Below are 18,746 nucleotides of genomic sequence, written 5' to 3'. Positions count from 1 at the left end.
TGTTGTCTCAATAAGATTTTGTTCTTAAAAATACTAACGGTATTTTTTTGTATTTAACATTCCAGGGCATGTGCACAAAAGAACCAAATAAATGAATCAGACAATCTAATTGTATTTTTATTTGTTTATTATATATTTTTATATTACAACTAAGGTAAACGACATCCTCAAAACTTCTGAATAATCTGTATCAGTTTTCCACTGTCCCCGGCTGTCATCCATTAGCATGACAGCGTGGCTAACTTTAGCCAGCAGGCTAGCTAGCTCGCTGCCACCAGTCAGTAAGTGGTCGCTACCTGAGCTGAAATAAAGTGTTTTTTCCCAAATCCGAACACAAACAAATTACACTATTAGGCTTGAAATGATCACAAACACTTACAGATTACGACAAGATGTTCAAACAACCCCTCAACAAATCCAGAAAACCATAATAACCAATTTATTGGTAACATTCCACAATCTCCCATGGACTTTAATGCAGTGATGGCTTACTCTGGTCTGCATAAAGGGGGATTTCCCCCCCTCCCCCTTGCAATAGTCGAACGCGGAAATTGTCGAACGTTTGCGCCTCTCGCTCCGCTTGAACCCTCTCTGCTTAACCCTTTAGGCGCCAGAGGTTTTTTTCCGAAACGATCAATTTTGACATCTTCATTTCAAAAGGCTATATCTTAAAAGTGATAAGAGATAGAGACTTTCTGTAAATTAGAGAATATATTAAGGATGACCCAAAGTTTATGTAGAGATTAAATGTTTATATCTAATTTGCATATTATGACGTCACATGGTGGCGGCCATCTTGGATTATAGAATTTTCATGAAAAGTCGCATGTTTGAATGATAAAATGCACCACTTCTTCCCCCCCCAAAATGTCCCTCACCTTCTGTATGCTATATTGCACAATACTGAATGCTCAGGTAAATAGTAAGTAGTGAACAAACTGTGTAAATCATTACTAATAAATGGCAGAAACAAACCAAATGCATGTAGCGGTAGACTGGCCTTTTGCTGTAGAGATTTTCCATTTACTACATACAGTAGGCACTCTGATTCCATGTATGGGGCACATATATATTACTCAGATGACACACAAACACAAGTAGACCTGTTTAGTTCAAAAGCTCATTTGCCACGGCAAGGCACAGATCAGGAGTGAGATGACGAGACAAGACAAGAGACAATGTTAGTATTTTTTTTTTTTTTTTTTGTTTTGTTGATGTTTTTTGTTTTTTTCTTAGCTGACAAAGACACACACATCACAAGGACATGAACACACAAAAAGGAACACATAGTGTATGTCCTAAATGATCAGGGAAATAGATAGCAAATCAACAGTGTAAATCATTACTAATAAATGGCTGACATTTTTTTTTTTTTATGTAGCAGGCCTTTTGCTGTAGAGATAATGACTCCCTATCCCTATCCATACAGGGCCGGCATTCCCATCATCTTGTGATAGACTATGCATGACCTAATGTGTGTGTGTGGGAGAGGGAGAGAGAGAGGGAGAGAGCGTGTCACCACCTCCACCATGCGAGCAGCATGGCCAGATCTGCCTCGCGCGCGCCGAGTGGAGAGAATTTGCGCAGCTCGGACTAGGCCTACTGTCATTCTCATTGCGACTCCCACACACTGCCACTCGTTCCCCCTAACTGTCCTATGAGCACTTCGACCTCGCCTAACATACCCAGTGGCATTAGACAAAGGCTCCACCACGCTATCACCCGCCCATTGTGGAGAGGCACACGCTCAGAAGACAGAAGCTAGCGCTATGGATATTAGGCTACCTCCAGCCTCGTTCGCCACACCACTAACACCCTGCTAACTTCCCGATGAACACTCCGAACCCGTGAAACATTATTCCCACCAGTGACATTGGGCAAACGATTCAACGTTAGTGCTTGGTGTAAGCTAAACTATGGAGTAAACTCTCACTTTGTCCAGCTGCATCATTGCAAGGCAGGGGCGATCTGAAGCCTCACTAAACGAATCACCGCCATTTTCTGAAGGCAGATATTCCCCTTCAGAATCAGGGTCCGCTTAATAGAAGACCCAACACTTCATTTCAGGTAAACTTTTTGATGCCATTAGACGATAATCTAATGCAAATACTGCTGACGCTGACAATATCGCTCTGATAAAGTAGCTCCTCACACGCACACTAGCTCTCGTATTGCACGCACTGATTCACTGCAGCTGTAGCGCGAAAGTTTTGTTTAAAGCATGACTTTTTTTCTCAGGGATGACGTATGACATGTCTGCCATCTAGTGGAGTGGAAGTCGAACGAAATATGACACCCTATTTGACTAAATCGGCCGTTTTATTCAGTACCGCATCTTGTCGACTAAAGTCGACTGTGGCGCCTAGAGCGTTAAGAAGAACAATAGTGGGCTTGCTGGATCAAACCTACTAATAAGTAAACTTAAGAAGAACAATAGTGGGCTTGCCCCTTGCTGGATCAAACCCACTAATTAAAGGAGAATTACCTGTTAATACCTGTTCATTCTTACTCGTTGCTCGACTTATCGTGACTAAATTCAAGATGGCTGCAAACGCTAAACTTCGTGAAGATACTGTCTGTATAAATCATCTTGTAAGTAAACTACCAGTGCTTTTTCAAAGTTCTCAATGTCTCGCTTTTAAATGTCAGGGCCCCTCGGAAGTCTACCAATGAAGTGTGGAGATACATTGAGCCTCGTAAATGGGTGTAAAACAGTGATTTATTTGCATGGCTAGCCCGATGCCGAAGCACCACTATTGAAAAAGCTGTTGGTAGCATCGGCTAACTAGCGCCAGATTTTGGAGTGCAGGGGACAAGCCGAGATGGGCTATGAGACATACGTTCACACTCGGTATCATGTTTCAATACACTTTAGGTCATTATCACACCGGAATTCTCCTTTAAGGGAGCTACAGGTGCTGAAGCAAAAAGTGTTACAACCATGAGGTCTATCCTACCGGGTTACTGCCCAAAAAACGCAGATGCCCGTATGTTTGTGTGAAAGAATAGGCTACTCATTGACTAAAGCCTGCGAAACTTCACCTTGACTTGTAGCCAATACCAGACCACTTTCTTGTAAGCAGTTATTTAGGCCTACTCAATTCCTAAGAAAACCCACACTGACGACATTAGTGCAGCTATTGCTTGTGTTGAACAGTGCTGCAAACTGTAGCCTACTCCTCTGTCATCATACTGTATAAAGCCTGGCAAGTGGTTGTGATTCGCAGTGTTGGGAGTAATGCGTTACAAAAGTAATGTAATTACTGTAATATATTGCTGTTTGCGGTAACGTGGTAATGTAAGGCATTACAAAAAAAAATTGGATAATATTTTACTCGGTACAAACTTCAGTAACGCGCGTTACAATGCATTTTAACCAAAAATTAAGCAGTGTTTTTTTTAATACATATTCGCAAACACCACCGAGAGAACAACAGAGGAGAAAAAATCCGCGCAAAATAGTAGAACGTTATCTCCTGATACTGGTTGAAGATGACTGTGGCTGCAGCGGACTCTATTTGCGGGATGGACATAAGCCTAGGCTACGCTCAGAGACAAGGATATGAAGAACATAATAGTTAGTGCACTTTGTGCGAAACCGAAAGATCTCACTATGCCTCGCGAATAGCACAAGTCATTTAATGAAACATCTAAAGTGGTGCCACGCTAATCTTTTTGATTCTTGATTAAACACAAACTTCTAGTGCATGTCAGCTTTGAGCTGTGAACTTGAATTCACAATTGAACTTAAAGAGAATAAAGGGATAGAAATGCAGAAAAAAGATTGTGTAGCCTGGCAGTGCCACCGCTCCCACCACGCGCATCACGCACTTTGCGTAGGGCACCAAAGGACAGAGGGGGCACCCACATGTAGCCTAACCAATGAATAGTAGCTTTACTGCAAACTGCATTTCACTCTTCATCAATAAAGTTTACAATGTCAGAATGCACTAACACCATGGTACATGCAAGTTTGATACTTTTTGGGTTCTCTCAATCTCCACCACGTAGTGCTAGAATGGAATTGGCGGGTCTTCAATAATTCGTTTTCCAAGCATTTACATGAAGCACATGATATGCCGAGTTGACAAAAAAATAATCCATTCAGATAGCTAGGTGGATACCTGGCTCATAATTCACTTTTATTTGCAAAACGAAATGCAACATGTTATTGCATACTTTCCAAAGCAATGAAGGCTGCTTAAAACAACTTAACATTGTGCATATTATTGTTAATATTGTGCTATCAATGTAACTCAACAAACAAGGCTTGTAAACAAGAGCTGGCAAAAAGGCATTATGAGAACATAAAGATCAATGCTCTTAAAGTGACAGTGCACCATTTATAAGAAAACAGCATGAATGTTTAAAAACACATAGTAATGGTCTGTAAATAATAGGCCTTTTATTTTACTTAAGGTGTTTGAGTTATCATTTAAATGTCACTCACTCAAAACCACTCACTTAGGGCACCAAAATGGTCAGTAGGCCACCATCTTGACATGTCTTTATTAAAGGAACCGTATGTAAGAAATGTATTTCAATTAATCATAAATGGCCCTGATATGTCACTAGATATTAAGAAATCATGTTATTTCAAATACTTATATCACTGACAACAGTAGTCTGGCCAGGATATTGTCATTTAAAAAGTGGAGTTGCAGCCCTCAACTGATGTTGATGTTGTCATGTTGTGTTTTGGCCTGATGCGCCACCCTCCACCTATCTACTAATCACAAAGTCAGTAGTGTTTCGGCATCCGTGTTGCCAGCTCTGCCAGTCAGAGGGGAGGGGAAGGGGATACATCGCTCTACAGTAGTTTGAAAGTGATTTCAGTACCAGTTTTGACCACAATCTTACATACAGTTTCTTTAAGCTTTGATTTACAATATAGTAGGCTCTCTATTGATTTTAATGAGCAGGCCTAGACCTTAGAGTTACAGTATTTATATCACAATTTACCAGACTTTGACCTTTTGTCGGTTTTTAACAAAATTCTGACATTTCCAGATATTTTGGTGAAAGTAAATTAAAAGTAATGCAATATTAGTGTAATGCCTTACAATTCAGAGACAGTAATATTATAATGTAACAAATTACTTTGAAATGACAGTAATAAGTAATGCATAATACATTTCGATTTTGAAGTAACTTGCCCAACACTGGTGATTCGTTCCTGGGTTTTCAGAAATCAGCTTCCAGAAACCTCTGAAGTTCACCTACAAAAAAGCTGCCATCTTTACCCATATAAGTATCCTGTGGGAACATTTTGGATTTTGGAATGCAGACGTTTTGCCCTCACTTTTGTTACCACTCAGAGGTCTATGGGAAGATCTCCAGATGGACCTGCAGAACAAATTCTAATTTGTCAGCAGGTGGGTCTGGGTTCACCCAGGCTAGTAGTTTGGGCCCTTTTTAAATGCCATTTTAATGTGTGTACAATGTGCGTACATAAAATAAAAACACACACACACAATTTAGGGTGATGCCCAACTAAAGACTGATGTATGTGGCCACAGGCAAACAGAACTTAGGATTGGGAGAACATGCTCTTCCTGGAAGGCTTTTCAGTCAGCTCATATATTTTTGATGGACCATCACCTAGTGGCTATTGTTTTAGTGTACTGTTTACCCGAACCCGGTTGGGTGTTGCGCTTAGTGAATGAACATGTATTTGTGTGTCGCTTTGGACAAAGGCATCAGCCAAATCCCATAATCATAACCATAACCATATTAAAGGTGCTCTAAGCGATATTACGTTCTCTAATCGGCTTTGACTACTCAGAGTGGCTGCCAACAGGCATACTGTAGGCTACTCAAACATGTCCTAAAACAACCCTTAACGTTCGTTTTCAAAACTGTGCAACTCACCGAGTGGTTAGTGGTGTTCGTTGATTATTAAAAGCAAATATATCGGTGCAATGTATGATTTCCAGCTGTCTTATTTGCTATCGTGGAACTATTTATTCAGACACCTCACAACCGCTCAATATTTGAACCTGAAGCATAGACGGTGCCGCAGTAATATCAACATGCAATAAGTATTCCAAAAGAAATCAATAGGATTTTACAAAATGCCAAATAAAACACGACAAAAGCTGTATTTCGCTATACGCTACTTGTTTTGGAACATCAACGAACACCACTAACCAGTTGGTGAGTTGCACAGTTTTGAAAACGAACGTTAAGGGTTGTTTTAGGACATGTTTGAGTAGCCTACAGTATGCCTGTTGGCAGCCACTCTGAGTAGTCAAAGGCAATTCAAAACGAGTCAGAAAGGTCGAGACAGGACCAATTGTCAAAATTTCTGTGTCCACCACTCTAGTTCATCCAAAACAAACCAGAAAAGGGACTCAAAGTGCTAAATACCGGAATTTTCTTTTAAGATACTGAAGGTTTTATGTGTGTGTCAAAGTTGAATAAAGAGCCCTATTGGGCATAAACAAGATATAGTGTTTGGTGAAAACGAAAGAAGCAGAATATAACGATACACTTGAAAACACACAACAATGTTTTACTAAATAGCGCATCATTTTACAAAATTGTGGGCCTATTTACTAAATTGTATCAAATGAACGCACTAAAATATGAGTGCACTATTTACTAAAATGAGCTCATAATATACTACATTCTATGCACAATCTAGTAAAATGAGATCATAATTGAGTTAAACGAGTGCACAATTTGGTCAAATGTGCGCATTCTCACAGTCAGGGGCACCTTAATACCACCTGAGCCCCCTGGGCTACATGTTTTTAAGCCCCCCCCAAACCGCAAATATTAATTATGATTAAATGATACCCGGCCCGCGAATAAAGCCTACAGTAACATGCAGTTACAGTGTAGCCTAATTATTGAGCCTATGTAAAACATTTACATAAACAGGAACAGAAAGCCCTCCTTAATCACGTCAGCCTACCCATGACATCGCTTATCAAAAAGGCTAGCCTACTGCACGAAAACAAGCGTTGAACTTTTACAACACTGGCTGTAGCAGGCTAAGTTAAAAGATGGGTTACACATATGGACGTTTCAAGCTTTTCAAACGTGCATGTGTTTGTCGTGTCGGGGGGTTCCCCAGGAGTTTTTTTTGAAATTCTGTCTACTTAACACACCATTTTAACGCAGCTTGGGAGGGACAGAAATACTTTTAGCCTACAGAACAAGCAGCTGGCTCATGTGACGTGAACATTTGCTCCCTTATGTATTATCACTACGTACCCTGGAGACATATCTCACATTAACAATGGAGAAAACATAACGAATGGGTTAGCACAAACTAGCTTTTGATGAACGGAGATGCAGATCACTAATTCATTTCTTTGCGCAACAGCCCATGTTCTGCGTTCACTCCAGTGAGACAAGTGAAATAGCCTACATGTTTTTAAAGCTGTTTCATTGCCAGGCTATTTGCTACGATATTTACCTGCCTTCTGTTTTCATGGACAGAATCCACGTCATTCGTTATTGTTGCTTCAATCCTACCCACGTTATCTCTAGAGTTTGTAAATTTGTCAGTCAGTTTCAGCCTCTCCTCTACCTCCTCTACATACCCGTTGGGAAGTTTTGTTACATTTTGTTACACTTTAGAAGAGAAGACAAAGGGGGCCTCTGCAAGGATGTCATTGTGCAATGTGCTCAATTATGTAGGCTAGCTCCAGAGTAGGCTAATGACTGACGCCGTGAATATGGACACGACCGTTTATTATTATTGATAATCATTATTATTATTAGGAGGCCCCTCATTGGTCGAGGCCCCTGGGCTGAAGCCCAGGTAAGCCCCTGCATTAAGGCGCCAGTGCGGTAGCCTATATTTAAAAAAATCTTGCAATGACGCTTCCAGGGCTCCGTATTGAATTGTAGCCTCATTTTCTATCCGTGGGCCGTGGCAAAGCAAAAATCATTTCGATGCAAAAACACTTAATAAAGAAATAACTTCTTTGTAGCCAAAAACTCTGAAATGTATAAAACTGAACTGGCAGATATCACAGAAAAAAATATCCTGTGAACATCAAACAGCTTCAGAAGCACATCTCTGAATTTGGTGAAGCTCATCATCTGTTTTTTTTTCTGTCTCAGCAGCAAGTAGGCTAGCTAGCCTAGTTGTTTATCCTGCACAAACGCACTGTAACTGTAGCACTTAAACTCTGAGCAAGACATGTCATGTAGATAGATAGATACTTTATTGATCCCCAGGGGAAATTCAAGGTCTCAGTAGCATACAGACAACACACACACACATTCACTAACAGCAGAAAAAGTAAATAAAGTATATAATATAAAAACACAGTTAAGCAATAAGGACAGTAGAATATAAAGAATATACTAAATACACTAAAATACAAATTATAATAACTAACACTTAATCTAAATTAATTCTAAAAAACAGTATCCACATAGTGGTGATTAATCAATCAAGAGGCACTTGTAATGACTGAGGCAGGGACTGAGCCTGTGATTCTTTGTGCATAGTAAGGTAAGGTAAGGTGCTCTGTGTGAGTGAGTGTCATGGTGATAGGGCAATGGTGATAGTGGTCATGGTGATAGTGCAAATGAGTAAGTCCAACAGTGCAACAATGCAGAAATAAAGTCTATATATTTATATTCTATATATATATATAACGTGCTAATGTGCTAATTTATCACGCAAACAGTGAGGCAGAAAGACAGTGGTAAAAAGTGGCTAGTGGACAGACAGTATCCAAACATGGGGAGGCAGACAGACTATGCAGAGAAGTCTATCTCTCCTCTTCCGTTAAGTGAAGCATGTTGCTAGCGTATATAGGCCTACGTGACTCACAGTAGCTCAAACGATAAGTGCATTCTCTGTTGGGATAGTGATGACAGAAAACCGATATGGATAAATGTCCAAAGCATAGTTTCCCTTTATCTCATACGAATCGTGCATTCTTCGTTCATAGCAGAGAATGTCTAATAAGGGGAGAACTGCCACTCTCGGAAAACTTCCGGTTTCTGAACTGGTTGCAGTTCCTTCTGTGGTTCCACATGAGGGCGCTCGTCCACGAGTGCAGAATGCATGGAGGTCTATGGAGCTGTACCCCTCAAAATCCACTTTTCTCGGGATATCATTTTTTTCCAAGTCATTTGAATATTGTATTCGAAAGGGGAGGCAAAGAAAATACACTTGGTGGAGTATTTTATATCACTTAATTGTTCTTAAAAGACTTTCAAACGTGTCAATGACGTCGCTCATTAGCACAATGCTAGCGTGTTATGGGCAACAACGACCCAACCTGTAAGAAAACAAAAGGACATAAGTACTCGTTCATTCAACTTTTGACCTATAACCCATGTTGAAGTTATACAAACTACAATCAAATCTGAGATTTGTCAACGACAATCAGGTGAAAGAGACAAATTTAGCCGTCTAGCTTCATTGACTCCCATTTATTCTGCACTCATGGTGATCGCCCCCAGTGGAAATCTGGTGGAACTGCAACCAAAATGAGGTACAATGGGACTTAATACGGAGTGGCCAGGCTCTCCGTAGACGAGCTCTGTTCATAGTCTAGTTTATTATACTGATCTGACATGGATTTGCACTGAGTTGATTCTCAATCATACGGAACAAAATTGCGTTCCATATCAGTAAGGAACATGTCCTTTTCCTTTCCGATTCCGTATTTTACAGAACGGTTGGCAACCATGCATAAAAAAAAAACTATAGAAAAAGAATGATCCTCAATAGTTAGGTCCCCTGGGGATCAATAAAGTATCTATCTATCTATCTATCTATCTATCTATCTATCTATCTATCTATCAAATATGCTTCACCCAATGGGAAAATGCATAGATATATATACTGACAGTATATATATCTATGGGGGAAATGTAGAATAACCCCATACTGTCTTTCAAGAAGGCGCATTTTAGTGCAGGCGTTGGAAAGTATACCTGACCTGGCGGACGAATTTTTTTTTTAGCACAAATGTGTTGATTATTTTATATAATCATTGTACCAAATGTTCAATTGTATAATTGTATAATTTATATCACAATTGCATAAGAAACTCTCACGTAAAATGTAACAAATAGCTATTACAATCAGGCACATCGTAAGACACCTTCGGGTCTTGAAAGACAGACATTTGCGCTGGGAACCCTGGGATCTTCCTTTCCAGCGAGGGCTCGTAATCTACAAACATGGGTAGGTGTATGTTTTTACAATTTTGTGCTTATTGGTGTGTTATGTATTGTTTTATTTAACTCTAAACGATAAAAGTAAAGCTTATGAGCTGCTGTTGCGTTTCAACTAAATGCTAACGCAAGAAGGATTGTGTTTTAAACGTTTTTTTTCAAACAAACGTAACACAACGTGGAGCTCGGCCACGCCATTTTATGGCTAACGTTAAATCATGGTCGAATCAAGCGAGCGATAATCAAGTGTCGTTCATCCGATGCCTTCCAGTACCCCTCTTTCATAAACAAGTTTTTTTTTTATAAACAATAACAAGCAAGCGACACTTCACTTAAAATCTTAATGTAATGGACTAGCCTACTATTGATATTGTACGAGGCCGCATTTGCCTCGATTTTGGAACATTAGCATAGCATCTTTGATAAGTATGTTATTCACCAACATTGAGGGTAATGTTACAATGTTAGGGATATTGGTTCTGAACAGCACAAAGTATTTGGCGTAAATGTGACTTAGTCAATTGTTCCTTTAACAAAAGTGAACGATATTGATGAGGGAAATCTTTAAAGCTGTGTTGGCTTGTAAGAATGTCCGAATCAATCTTGTGAACAACGTTAGCTGTTGGATGTGTTGTATTGGAGTAGCTTGCCGTTTTCAATCTCGTACATCTCTGACGATTAAGGGATGTTGTGTTTCGCATCTTAACAGGCAAGTGTCGTGGTCTGCGTACCGCCAGAAAGCTGCGGAACCATCGCCGTGAACAGAAATGGCACGACAAGCAGTACAAAAAGGCCCATTTGGGTACCGCACTGAAGGCCAATCCCTTTGGTGGCGCGTCTCATGCCAAAGGCATTGTCCTTGAGAAAGTGTAAGTGAGGAGGTTAATGGCGTTAGAATTCTGTACATATTATGAAATACCATAAGTGTGAGGCTGTGTAAGAACTAACATGGTCTTCTCATCACAGTGGTGTTGAAGCTAAGCAGCCCAACTCTGCTATCAGGAAGTGTGTCAGGGTCCAGCTGATCAAGAATGGCAAAAAAATCACCGCTTTTGTTCCAAATGATGGTTGCTTGAACTTCATTGAGGTAAGTTAATATTCAATTTTCCCAAATTTTCATGTCTGTTTTGGGAAATCAGTGATTATTTACTCAGTTTAGCAAATGTTTTCCTCTTAAATGCCATGTAATGTCCTGTGTCCATTTTTTTTTTTTTTTTTTTTTCTGCTGGCCTGTCCTTCAACCCAGTGTTCCATCACAGATGTTCTACATTGCTTAGTTTCTATAACAGTATAATTAGCTTGCTAATATAAGTAGATGGTGTGCTGGCAGACAACTCCCAAATTGGGATGTGTATTGTGTAATACAATAGGGTTGTGATTCAGGTATTGTAACCTTTGTTACAGTAATGGGATTTTTAGATTGTACACTGACTGTTCCTCAGTAACTTCAGATAAAAATAAAAAAATGTATACAATTATGGAGTTAAGTCTGCCATTTATATGAACTTTGCAGTTAAGAAGTTATATAATTGCGATTTTCCATTAAAAGTGCTTAGTGGCCACACAAAACTGGCAGAATGCTCATAAAAAGACCCTGGATGTAGTACATTTCTCCAGGTGGCTGCATACATGCCCTTTTTGGGAACAACTGAAAAAACATTGGTGCTCAGAAAAAAAAATACTAAATGGACACAGGCCCCTGTCTGGACATTTCTTTGCTGTAAGTAAAGTTAAAGTTGACATCCTCACTTTCACTGTGTTTAGGAAAACGATGAAGTTCTTGTGGCAGGATTTGGTCGCAAGGGCCATGCCGTTGGTGATATCCCTGGTGTGCGATTCAAGGTGGTGAAAGTTGCCAATGTGTCACTCCTGGCCTTGTACAAAGGCAAGAAAGAGAGACCAAGATCATAAAGCACCTTTGAATACAATAAAGGTTTTTCAATTCTGAAGCCATGTGTTAAGTTTTCTTGTATATCATTTTTAACAATGTGTAGTATTAAGGGTTAGCAGGTTTATTTTGTTGGGGCAATGAACTGATGTGTGTAAATATAATTCCTCGGCTCTTTGGCAACCATTCCATGCCAATCATTAAGACCGTTTTTGTAGAGCTCTGATTTTGGATGCTAACACCTGCAATCCACATACCGGCAAACTAGTCGCTTTTCGGCGAAATTCGCTGTTTTGAATCAAGATATGTCAATCACGTGAAGATTTTTGTGAGACAGTTGTTGATTTTATGCGAGAGTGATGAGAGAGAAAATGACAAGACAGGCATGATTGGCTTCTCTATTTTTGCAGACCTACCTAGCAGTAGTTTCTGGGCGGCTTTTATCTCTTTCTGTTACGCATAGCCTGCCTGCAGCAGTGGTATGAAAATAAAATTGAGTTCGGTATATGGAAGGCTGGCCCCATTGTGTTGCAAAACATGTAGCCATCTGTGAAGAGATTTGGCTTGCACTTCCCTCTAGCTGCTTGAAGCCAATTGACCATAACATTCCCTACTGTGTTTTTTTGCTGAGATCAGACATGTATCTGGCTAGAGAACTATCCAATTTAAGCCAATTGCCAATTTAAGAATGCTTGGTTAAAGCAACACCAAAGAACTTTTCCTCTGTCGCACGCACGCTATTTGTTTATCCAGCACTGGCTTTGCAAATAACAATGTCAGACAAGGTAGAATACGCTAATTTTATGAAATACAATGTATTGCAACATCAGATGCAAGTCATTTGTAGTTTCTTATGTCTCATTCCATCGAACTACAGATCTGATACCCGATCTGGCAAACTTACATAGTGCGGTTATAGCCGATAGAGGGCTGCGGCGAATGCAGAAGTGCCGTTTACCCTGTTACGAGTTGATTAACCACTGAAACGATTTTGGAAACATTATTTTAAGGTACAAAAAACGTTTTGGTGTTGCTTTAAGGCCAATTTAGTTTTACCAGAACCCCCACCATCAGCTTGCATTTGTGTAGCAGGGTTAACAAAGGTAGTTATTCAAAATAATGTGAAGGGTTCAAACTTCAGCATAGGAAGATGAAATTGACAAGACAAAAAATAAATTGTGAAACCGTATGAACAAAGGAAATATAAAGGTACTTAAACATTTCAAAACGGTGTTTGGGTGCTTTGCTACAACAAAATGTATGAGTGTATTAGGCTGAGACTGAAGAAAGAGACAGGGAAGAAAGTTTGACCTGGTCCTGAAATTGAGAGGCTCATCATTTTTTGGGAATGTCAAAAAAGTAGAAATGGACTGAACAATAAAAGTGCGGAATAGCAAGTAGCAGAAAAAATCTGGCAAGAAATATCATGTGTATGCTGTAACTGGTTTAAAGGCATAAGATATTGGAGATGGCTAAACTTACCCATGACTAGGAGCAGCCTAAGATCAAAAAGATAATCTTGAACTCTTTATTCAACTGTTCTGCTCTTAGACATCTGCTGTTGTTTCAGGGAGATTACCCCACTTAAGAGTGCATGAGGGTGAAAAAGCTGATGTTTGCTTCATTGCCTTTCGTAACACGGTACATTAACACCAAAGATCCTTGATTACTAGCAGTTACAACCCTCACTGTTAACACTGCACATTTCTCCCTCTAGGCTGAATCCCAAAGTGAGTCCTGAGGACTAAAGACTCAGACTTAATTGATCTCAGGTGCTAAGTGAGTGAATGTGTGAGGCCATGGGCATTTTGAGAGCTTTGATGGTAAATAAAGATGTTTCCATTGATTGTTTAAAAAAGGTATGAATTTTTTTGATTCCATGTTTCTACCACATTGTCTTACAACCTTTTGGCATGTGGCAGTGTAATTTTCAGGGCAAACATATTGGTCAAGAGAAAATCAACATTACATCAATATTTGCCAGGGGTATGAATAATTTTGGCATAAGTTGTTGTGAGTGACTCCAGCTCAATGGTTAACAACAGAGCCAGCTTTCCTCACCAGCCTGTTCAGTCGCCCAGCATCCCTCTTCTTAATGCTGCCTCCCCAGCACACCACAGCATAAAAGAGGACACTGGCAATGACTGACTGGTAAAACATCCAGAGGAGCTTACTGCAGACATTGAATGACCGCAACCTCCTCAGGAAGTAAAGCCAACTCTGCCCTTTCCGATACAGTGCATCTGTGTTGGCTGACCAGACCAGTTTATTGTTCATGTGTATCCCCAGGTACTTATATGTACTGGCAGCATAAGGGCTTAGATCTCCTGAAATCCACCACCACCTCCTTGTTCTTTGTTAGGTTCAGCTGCAGATGGTTGAGACATGTACAGGGTGAACAGGAACGGTGAAAGCACAGTCCCCTGAGGCGCTCCGGTGCTGCTGATCACAGCCTCTGAGAAGCAGTCTTTCAGCCTGACCAACTGTGGTCTCTCCGTCAGGTAGTCTGTGATCCAGGATACCAGGTGAGCATCAACCCCCATCTGCACAAGCTTGTCCCAATCTGACAGGCTGATGACTCCATTCCATTAATTAATTTGAAACTGGATGCCTTCTGATGCAACTTTGAACAAAAAGTTGGTTGCTTTTATGTTGCCTTGACAGTATGATTTTCAAAAATATTCAGTTAATGTCAAAACTCTTGAAAGATATGCCTCTGATTATTGTTTTAAGATTCTCAGAGTATAAACCTACCTAAAAAATGGTTTCCTAATTAGGGTTCTGTATGATTACAGATGACAACATTCCGGACTCTGCTGTACAACTGGAGCAGCTAGCATGCTATCGAGCAGACAGGGCCATTGTAAAGGGAGGTAAATCACGAGGAGGAATCTGTGTTTACATCCGTGACGAATGGTGCCGGGACACTGTAGTAGTATGCAAACACTGCTCACCACTGGCAGAGTTTATGATCATAAAGTGCCGTCCTTTTTACCTGCCAAGGGAAATTACTGCGATTCTGCTAGTCGCAGTATACATCCCGCCTACCAACAACAACAGCGATAAGAACGCGGCTCTTAGTGAACTGTACCAGGCTGTCAGTGAACAACAGACGGCACACCCAGACGGTTTCACCATCTTCACTGGAGATTTTAAGCATGCTGATCTCAAAACTGTACTTCCAAAGCTACACCAGCATGTTGATTTTCCAACAAGAGGAGATAACATCCTGGACCTGGTCTACACTACACACAAAGGAGCATACAAAGCCACCCCCCTCCCCCACATTGGACTTTCAGACCATATCACTGTTATGCTAATGCCCGCATACAGACAAAGGGTAAAAGCGAACAAACCGGTTCGTAAGCAGGTAAAAGTGTGGCCTGAGGGAGCCTCCGATGCTCTTCAAGACTGCTTTGACACAACAGACTGGGAAATGTTTAAGCAGGCAGCCACTTACAACAACCGGACAGACATAGAGGAGTATACAGACACTGTAACCTCTTACATCACCAAGTGCATCGATGATGTGACCCACACAAAAGATATCATCACTCGGGCTAACTGGAAGCCATGGCTGACAGGGGATGTCCTCAGGCTGCTGAGGGCCAGAGACAAAGCCTACAGAGCTGGGGATGAAGCGGGCATGAAAACAGCGAGAGCCAACCTGTCCCGTGGCATCAAGGAAGCAAAAAAGGAATACACTCACAAGATAACCACCCACTTCAAAGACAGCAGGAACGCACAAAGCCTATGGCAGGGCATTCAGGCCCTCACGGACTACAAGCCCGCGCCACAGAGCTGTGAGAGCAACATCCCTCTGCTCAACAACCTGAACCGCTTCTTTGCTCGCTTTGAAGCACAAAACAGCACCTGCCCACAGAAGACCCATCCCCCTCTACATGAGCAGCCCCTGTGCCTCTCTGCCGACAGCGTGAAGAGGACTGCGCGGGGGAGCTTAAGGATGTCTTCACAGACATCTTTAACACTTCCCTGAAGCAAGCCATCGTCCCATCATGTTTCAAAGCTGCCACCATCATACCTGTGCCGAAGAAAACTGCTCCATCCTGCTTCAATGACTACCGCCCTGTGGCACTGACACCCATCATCATGAAGTGCTTTGAGCGGCTTGTCATGTCACATATCAAAGCCATTCTCCCCCCACCCTGGACCCCTTCCAGTTTGCATACCGAGCCAAGCGGTCTACAGAGGATGCAATCTGCTCTGCCCTCCACCCAGCCCTCACCCACCTGGAAAAAAGAGACTCATATGTGAGATTGCTGTTTATAGACTTCAGTTCTGCATTCAACACCATAATACCACAACAACTCATCTGCAAACTTGACAAACTGGGACTCAGTACCTACCTCTGCAACTGGCTACTGGACTTCCTCTGTCAGAGGCCCCAAGTAGTACGATGTTGGCAACAATACCTCAAGCAGCATCACACTGAGCACAGGGGCCCCCAAGGCTGCGTGCTCAGTCCGCTGCTCTTCACCCTGCTGACGATGACTGCACTGCAACCTACAGCAACAATCACATAGTGAAATTTGCTGGCGACACAACTCTGGTGGGTCTCATCACCAAGGGCGGCGAGACTCAATACAGGTTGGAGGTCGACCATCTGACCACGTGGTGCAGGGACAACAACCTCCTGCTGAACGTCAGCAAGACCAAAGAGATTGTTGTTGACTTCCGGAGAGGTCACACCCAACACCTGCCACTGACCATCGGCCCGGTGCTGTGGTGGAGAGAGCGAGCAGCACCAAATTCCTGGGGGTGCACATCAGTGAAGACCTCTCCTGGACCACCAACACTGCATCACTGGCGAAAGAGAGCCCAGCGCCGCCTGTACTTCCTCGCGGAAACTCAGGCGAGCAAGTGCTCCACCAGCCATCATGACCACATTCTACCGAGGCACCATTGAGAGCATCCTCTCCAGCTGTATCGCTGTGTGGGGCGGAAGCTGCACTGAATACAACAGGAAAGCCCTGCAGCCCGTGGTGGGGATCCTGCTGAGCATAGTGAACACAGCTGGAAGGATCATTGGTGCTTCACTCCCCTCCCTGAAGGACATTTACACCACCCACCCACCTCACCCAAGGCGCACCAAAATTGTGAGTGATGCAAGTCACCCCGCCACAATCTGTTTGATCTACTGCCCTCTGGGAAGAGGTACAGAAGCCTCGCGCCCCCGCACTACCAGACTCACCAACAGCTTCATACACCAAGCTGTAAGGATGCTGAACTCTCCTCCCCCTCCCCCCTCCACCCTCAGCTACATAACATCCTGGACATTGGACCCACAATGGCCGCCTGCACTACTCCACTTGCACACTTGAACACTTACACACTTGTACACTTTACAACTTGGTGTTGTTGTCCTGAAAACACAACACTTCTGCTGCTCTTACATAACTTGCACCACTATGCCACTTTCTTTATTACTTAGGTCAAACAGAACTACCCAAGCCTCTTATTGGCCTGACTTTGCACTAGTATTTTATTGACTGTCTATGCACAATTTCAACCAAATTTTGCTGCTCTTATTTTTTTCATTATTATATGTGCCCTCTTATTTACTTATTTACTTACTTTTTTGTTTACTTGAATGTTATGTTTGCCTGTGGACTTAAATTGGTAAAATATGTCTTGTCTTCACCGTGGGATAGTGAGAAACGTAATTTCGATCTCTTTGTATGTCTGGAACATGTGAAGAAATTGACAATAAAGCTGACTTTGACTTGACTTTACATTATAAACATTTGAAGAACATTTGACCAGTACTTTTAAGACACACAGAGACAAATGGATGAATCTGGTTACAATGCCCTCTTCCCACCTAGGTTAAGGGTAAGAGCAAACTATAAAGATCATCACTACAAAGCACTGAACTTAAAAGTGCTTGTCATTAGATTTCACTAAAACTTTAAAGCAACACAACGGTAATAATTGACATTTATGCCCCAGTCATCAAAAAACAAAACCACATTTTCATTGCCTACCCAATTTATAGCTAAAGCGATCAACAGCGATGCACATCAACAATGTCAGAGATGACATTCTTTATTATTATAAATCAGTGTATCATTAGATATGTTTGAAGTCATTATTTTGGTAAAAGTGTTGCTTTAAGGCTAAGTGTGAGAAATACATTTGTAAAGGCATGACTTCAAAACAGTCCTGATGAATCCTGCCATCTAGTGGACACAGACTGTATCTAAGCTAACTGCTGATCACAAAGACGATATTGCTCAGCCCGTGCAAACTGCTTGAGCTTTAGATAAGATTTGAGTAGATTAGAACTACTTTATTCATTCAGAAGGAAATTTGATTGTCATAGAGGAACATTTGGGGGAGATTAGCTTGCCACTGAAGGTATTCATCTACTCAAGAAGTCTATTTAGGGGATGAGAGTAGGGGGAAAGTTAAGTAGGACATGGGTCATAATCAGAAACAAGGGGTTACTAAATTTAGCATACACTAAACTTGACATTGTGTCAACACAAGGATAGATTATGTGCCCCCATTTGAAATGATTGTAGTCCTCCTCACAGGTCCTCTGTACTAAATATTCACTGAGAATCATGCTAATTGTAAGGTCAGTATTACTGCTGTATTGATCAGAATGGATGAGAGCCCCTCCTGTGCTCTCTCTTAGTAACCGAAGTCTGAAAAAAAAGTGTCACTGAAGATCAGT

At 41.5% G+C, this 18,746-nt stretch overlaps 1 protein-coding gene across 1 annotated transcript; it reads left to right on the top strand.

Moving 5' to 3' along the window:
• The first annotated feature begins 10,069 nt into the window (after positions 1-10,069).
• On the top strand, positions 10,070-12,107 carry rps23 (ribosomal protein S23). The gene is made up of 4 exons (XM_048253877.1): positions 10,070-10,168; positions 10,868-11,027; positions 11,125-11,245; positions 11,923-12,107. Exons 1-4 carry the CDS (start codon positions 10,165-10,167, stop codon positions 12,067-12,069), a joined length of 432 nt encoding a protein of 143 aa, XP_048109834.1. The 5' UTR covers positions 10,070-10,164; the 3' UTR covers positions 12,070-12,107.
• The last annotated feature ends 6,639 nt before the right edge of the window (positions 12,108-18,746 follow it).

Source organism: Alosa alosa, chromosome 10, assembly GCF_017589495.1.
Source record: "Alosa alosa isolate M-15738 ecotype Scorff River chromosome 10, AALO_Geno_1.1, whole genome shotgun sequence".
NCBI classification, from domain to species: Eukaryota; Metazoa; Chordata; class Actinopteri; order Clupeiformes; family Clupeidae; genus Alosa; species Alosa alosa.
The sequence above is the reverse complement of the archived record's forward strand: the minus strand, read 5'-3'. Positions and strand labels throughout refer to the sequence as shown.

What these genes read in the sequence shown, in the direction of transcription:
- rps23 (XM_048253877.1), top strand. An exon ending in GGCATTGTCCTTGAGAAAGT is followed by an intron (nt 11,028 to 11,124) that starts GTAAGTGAGGAG and finishes TTCTCATCACAG; the next exon opens with TGGTGTTGAAGCTAAGCAGC. An exon ending in GTTGCTTGAACTTCATTGAG is followed by an intron (nt 11,246 to 11,922) that starts GTAAGTTAATAT and finishes CACTGTGTTTAG; the next exon opens with GAAAACGATGAAGTTCTTGT.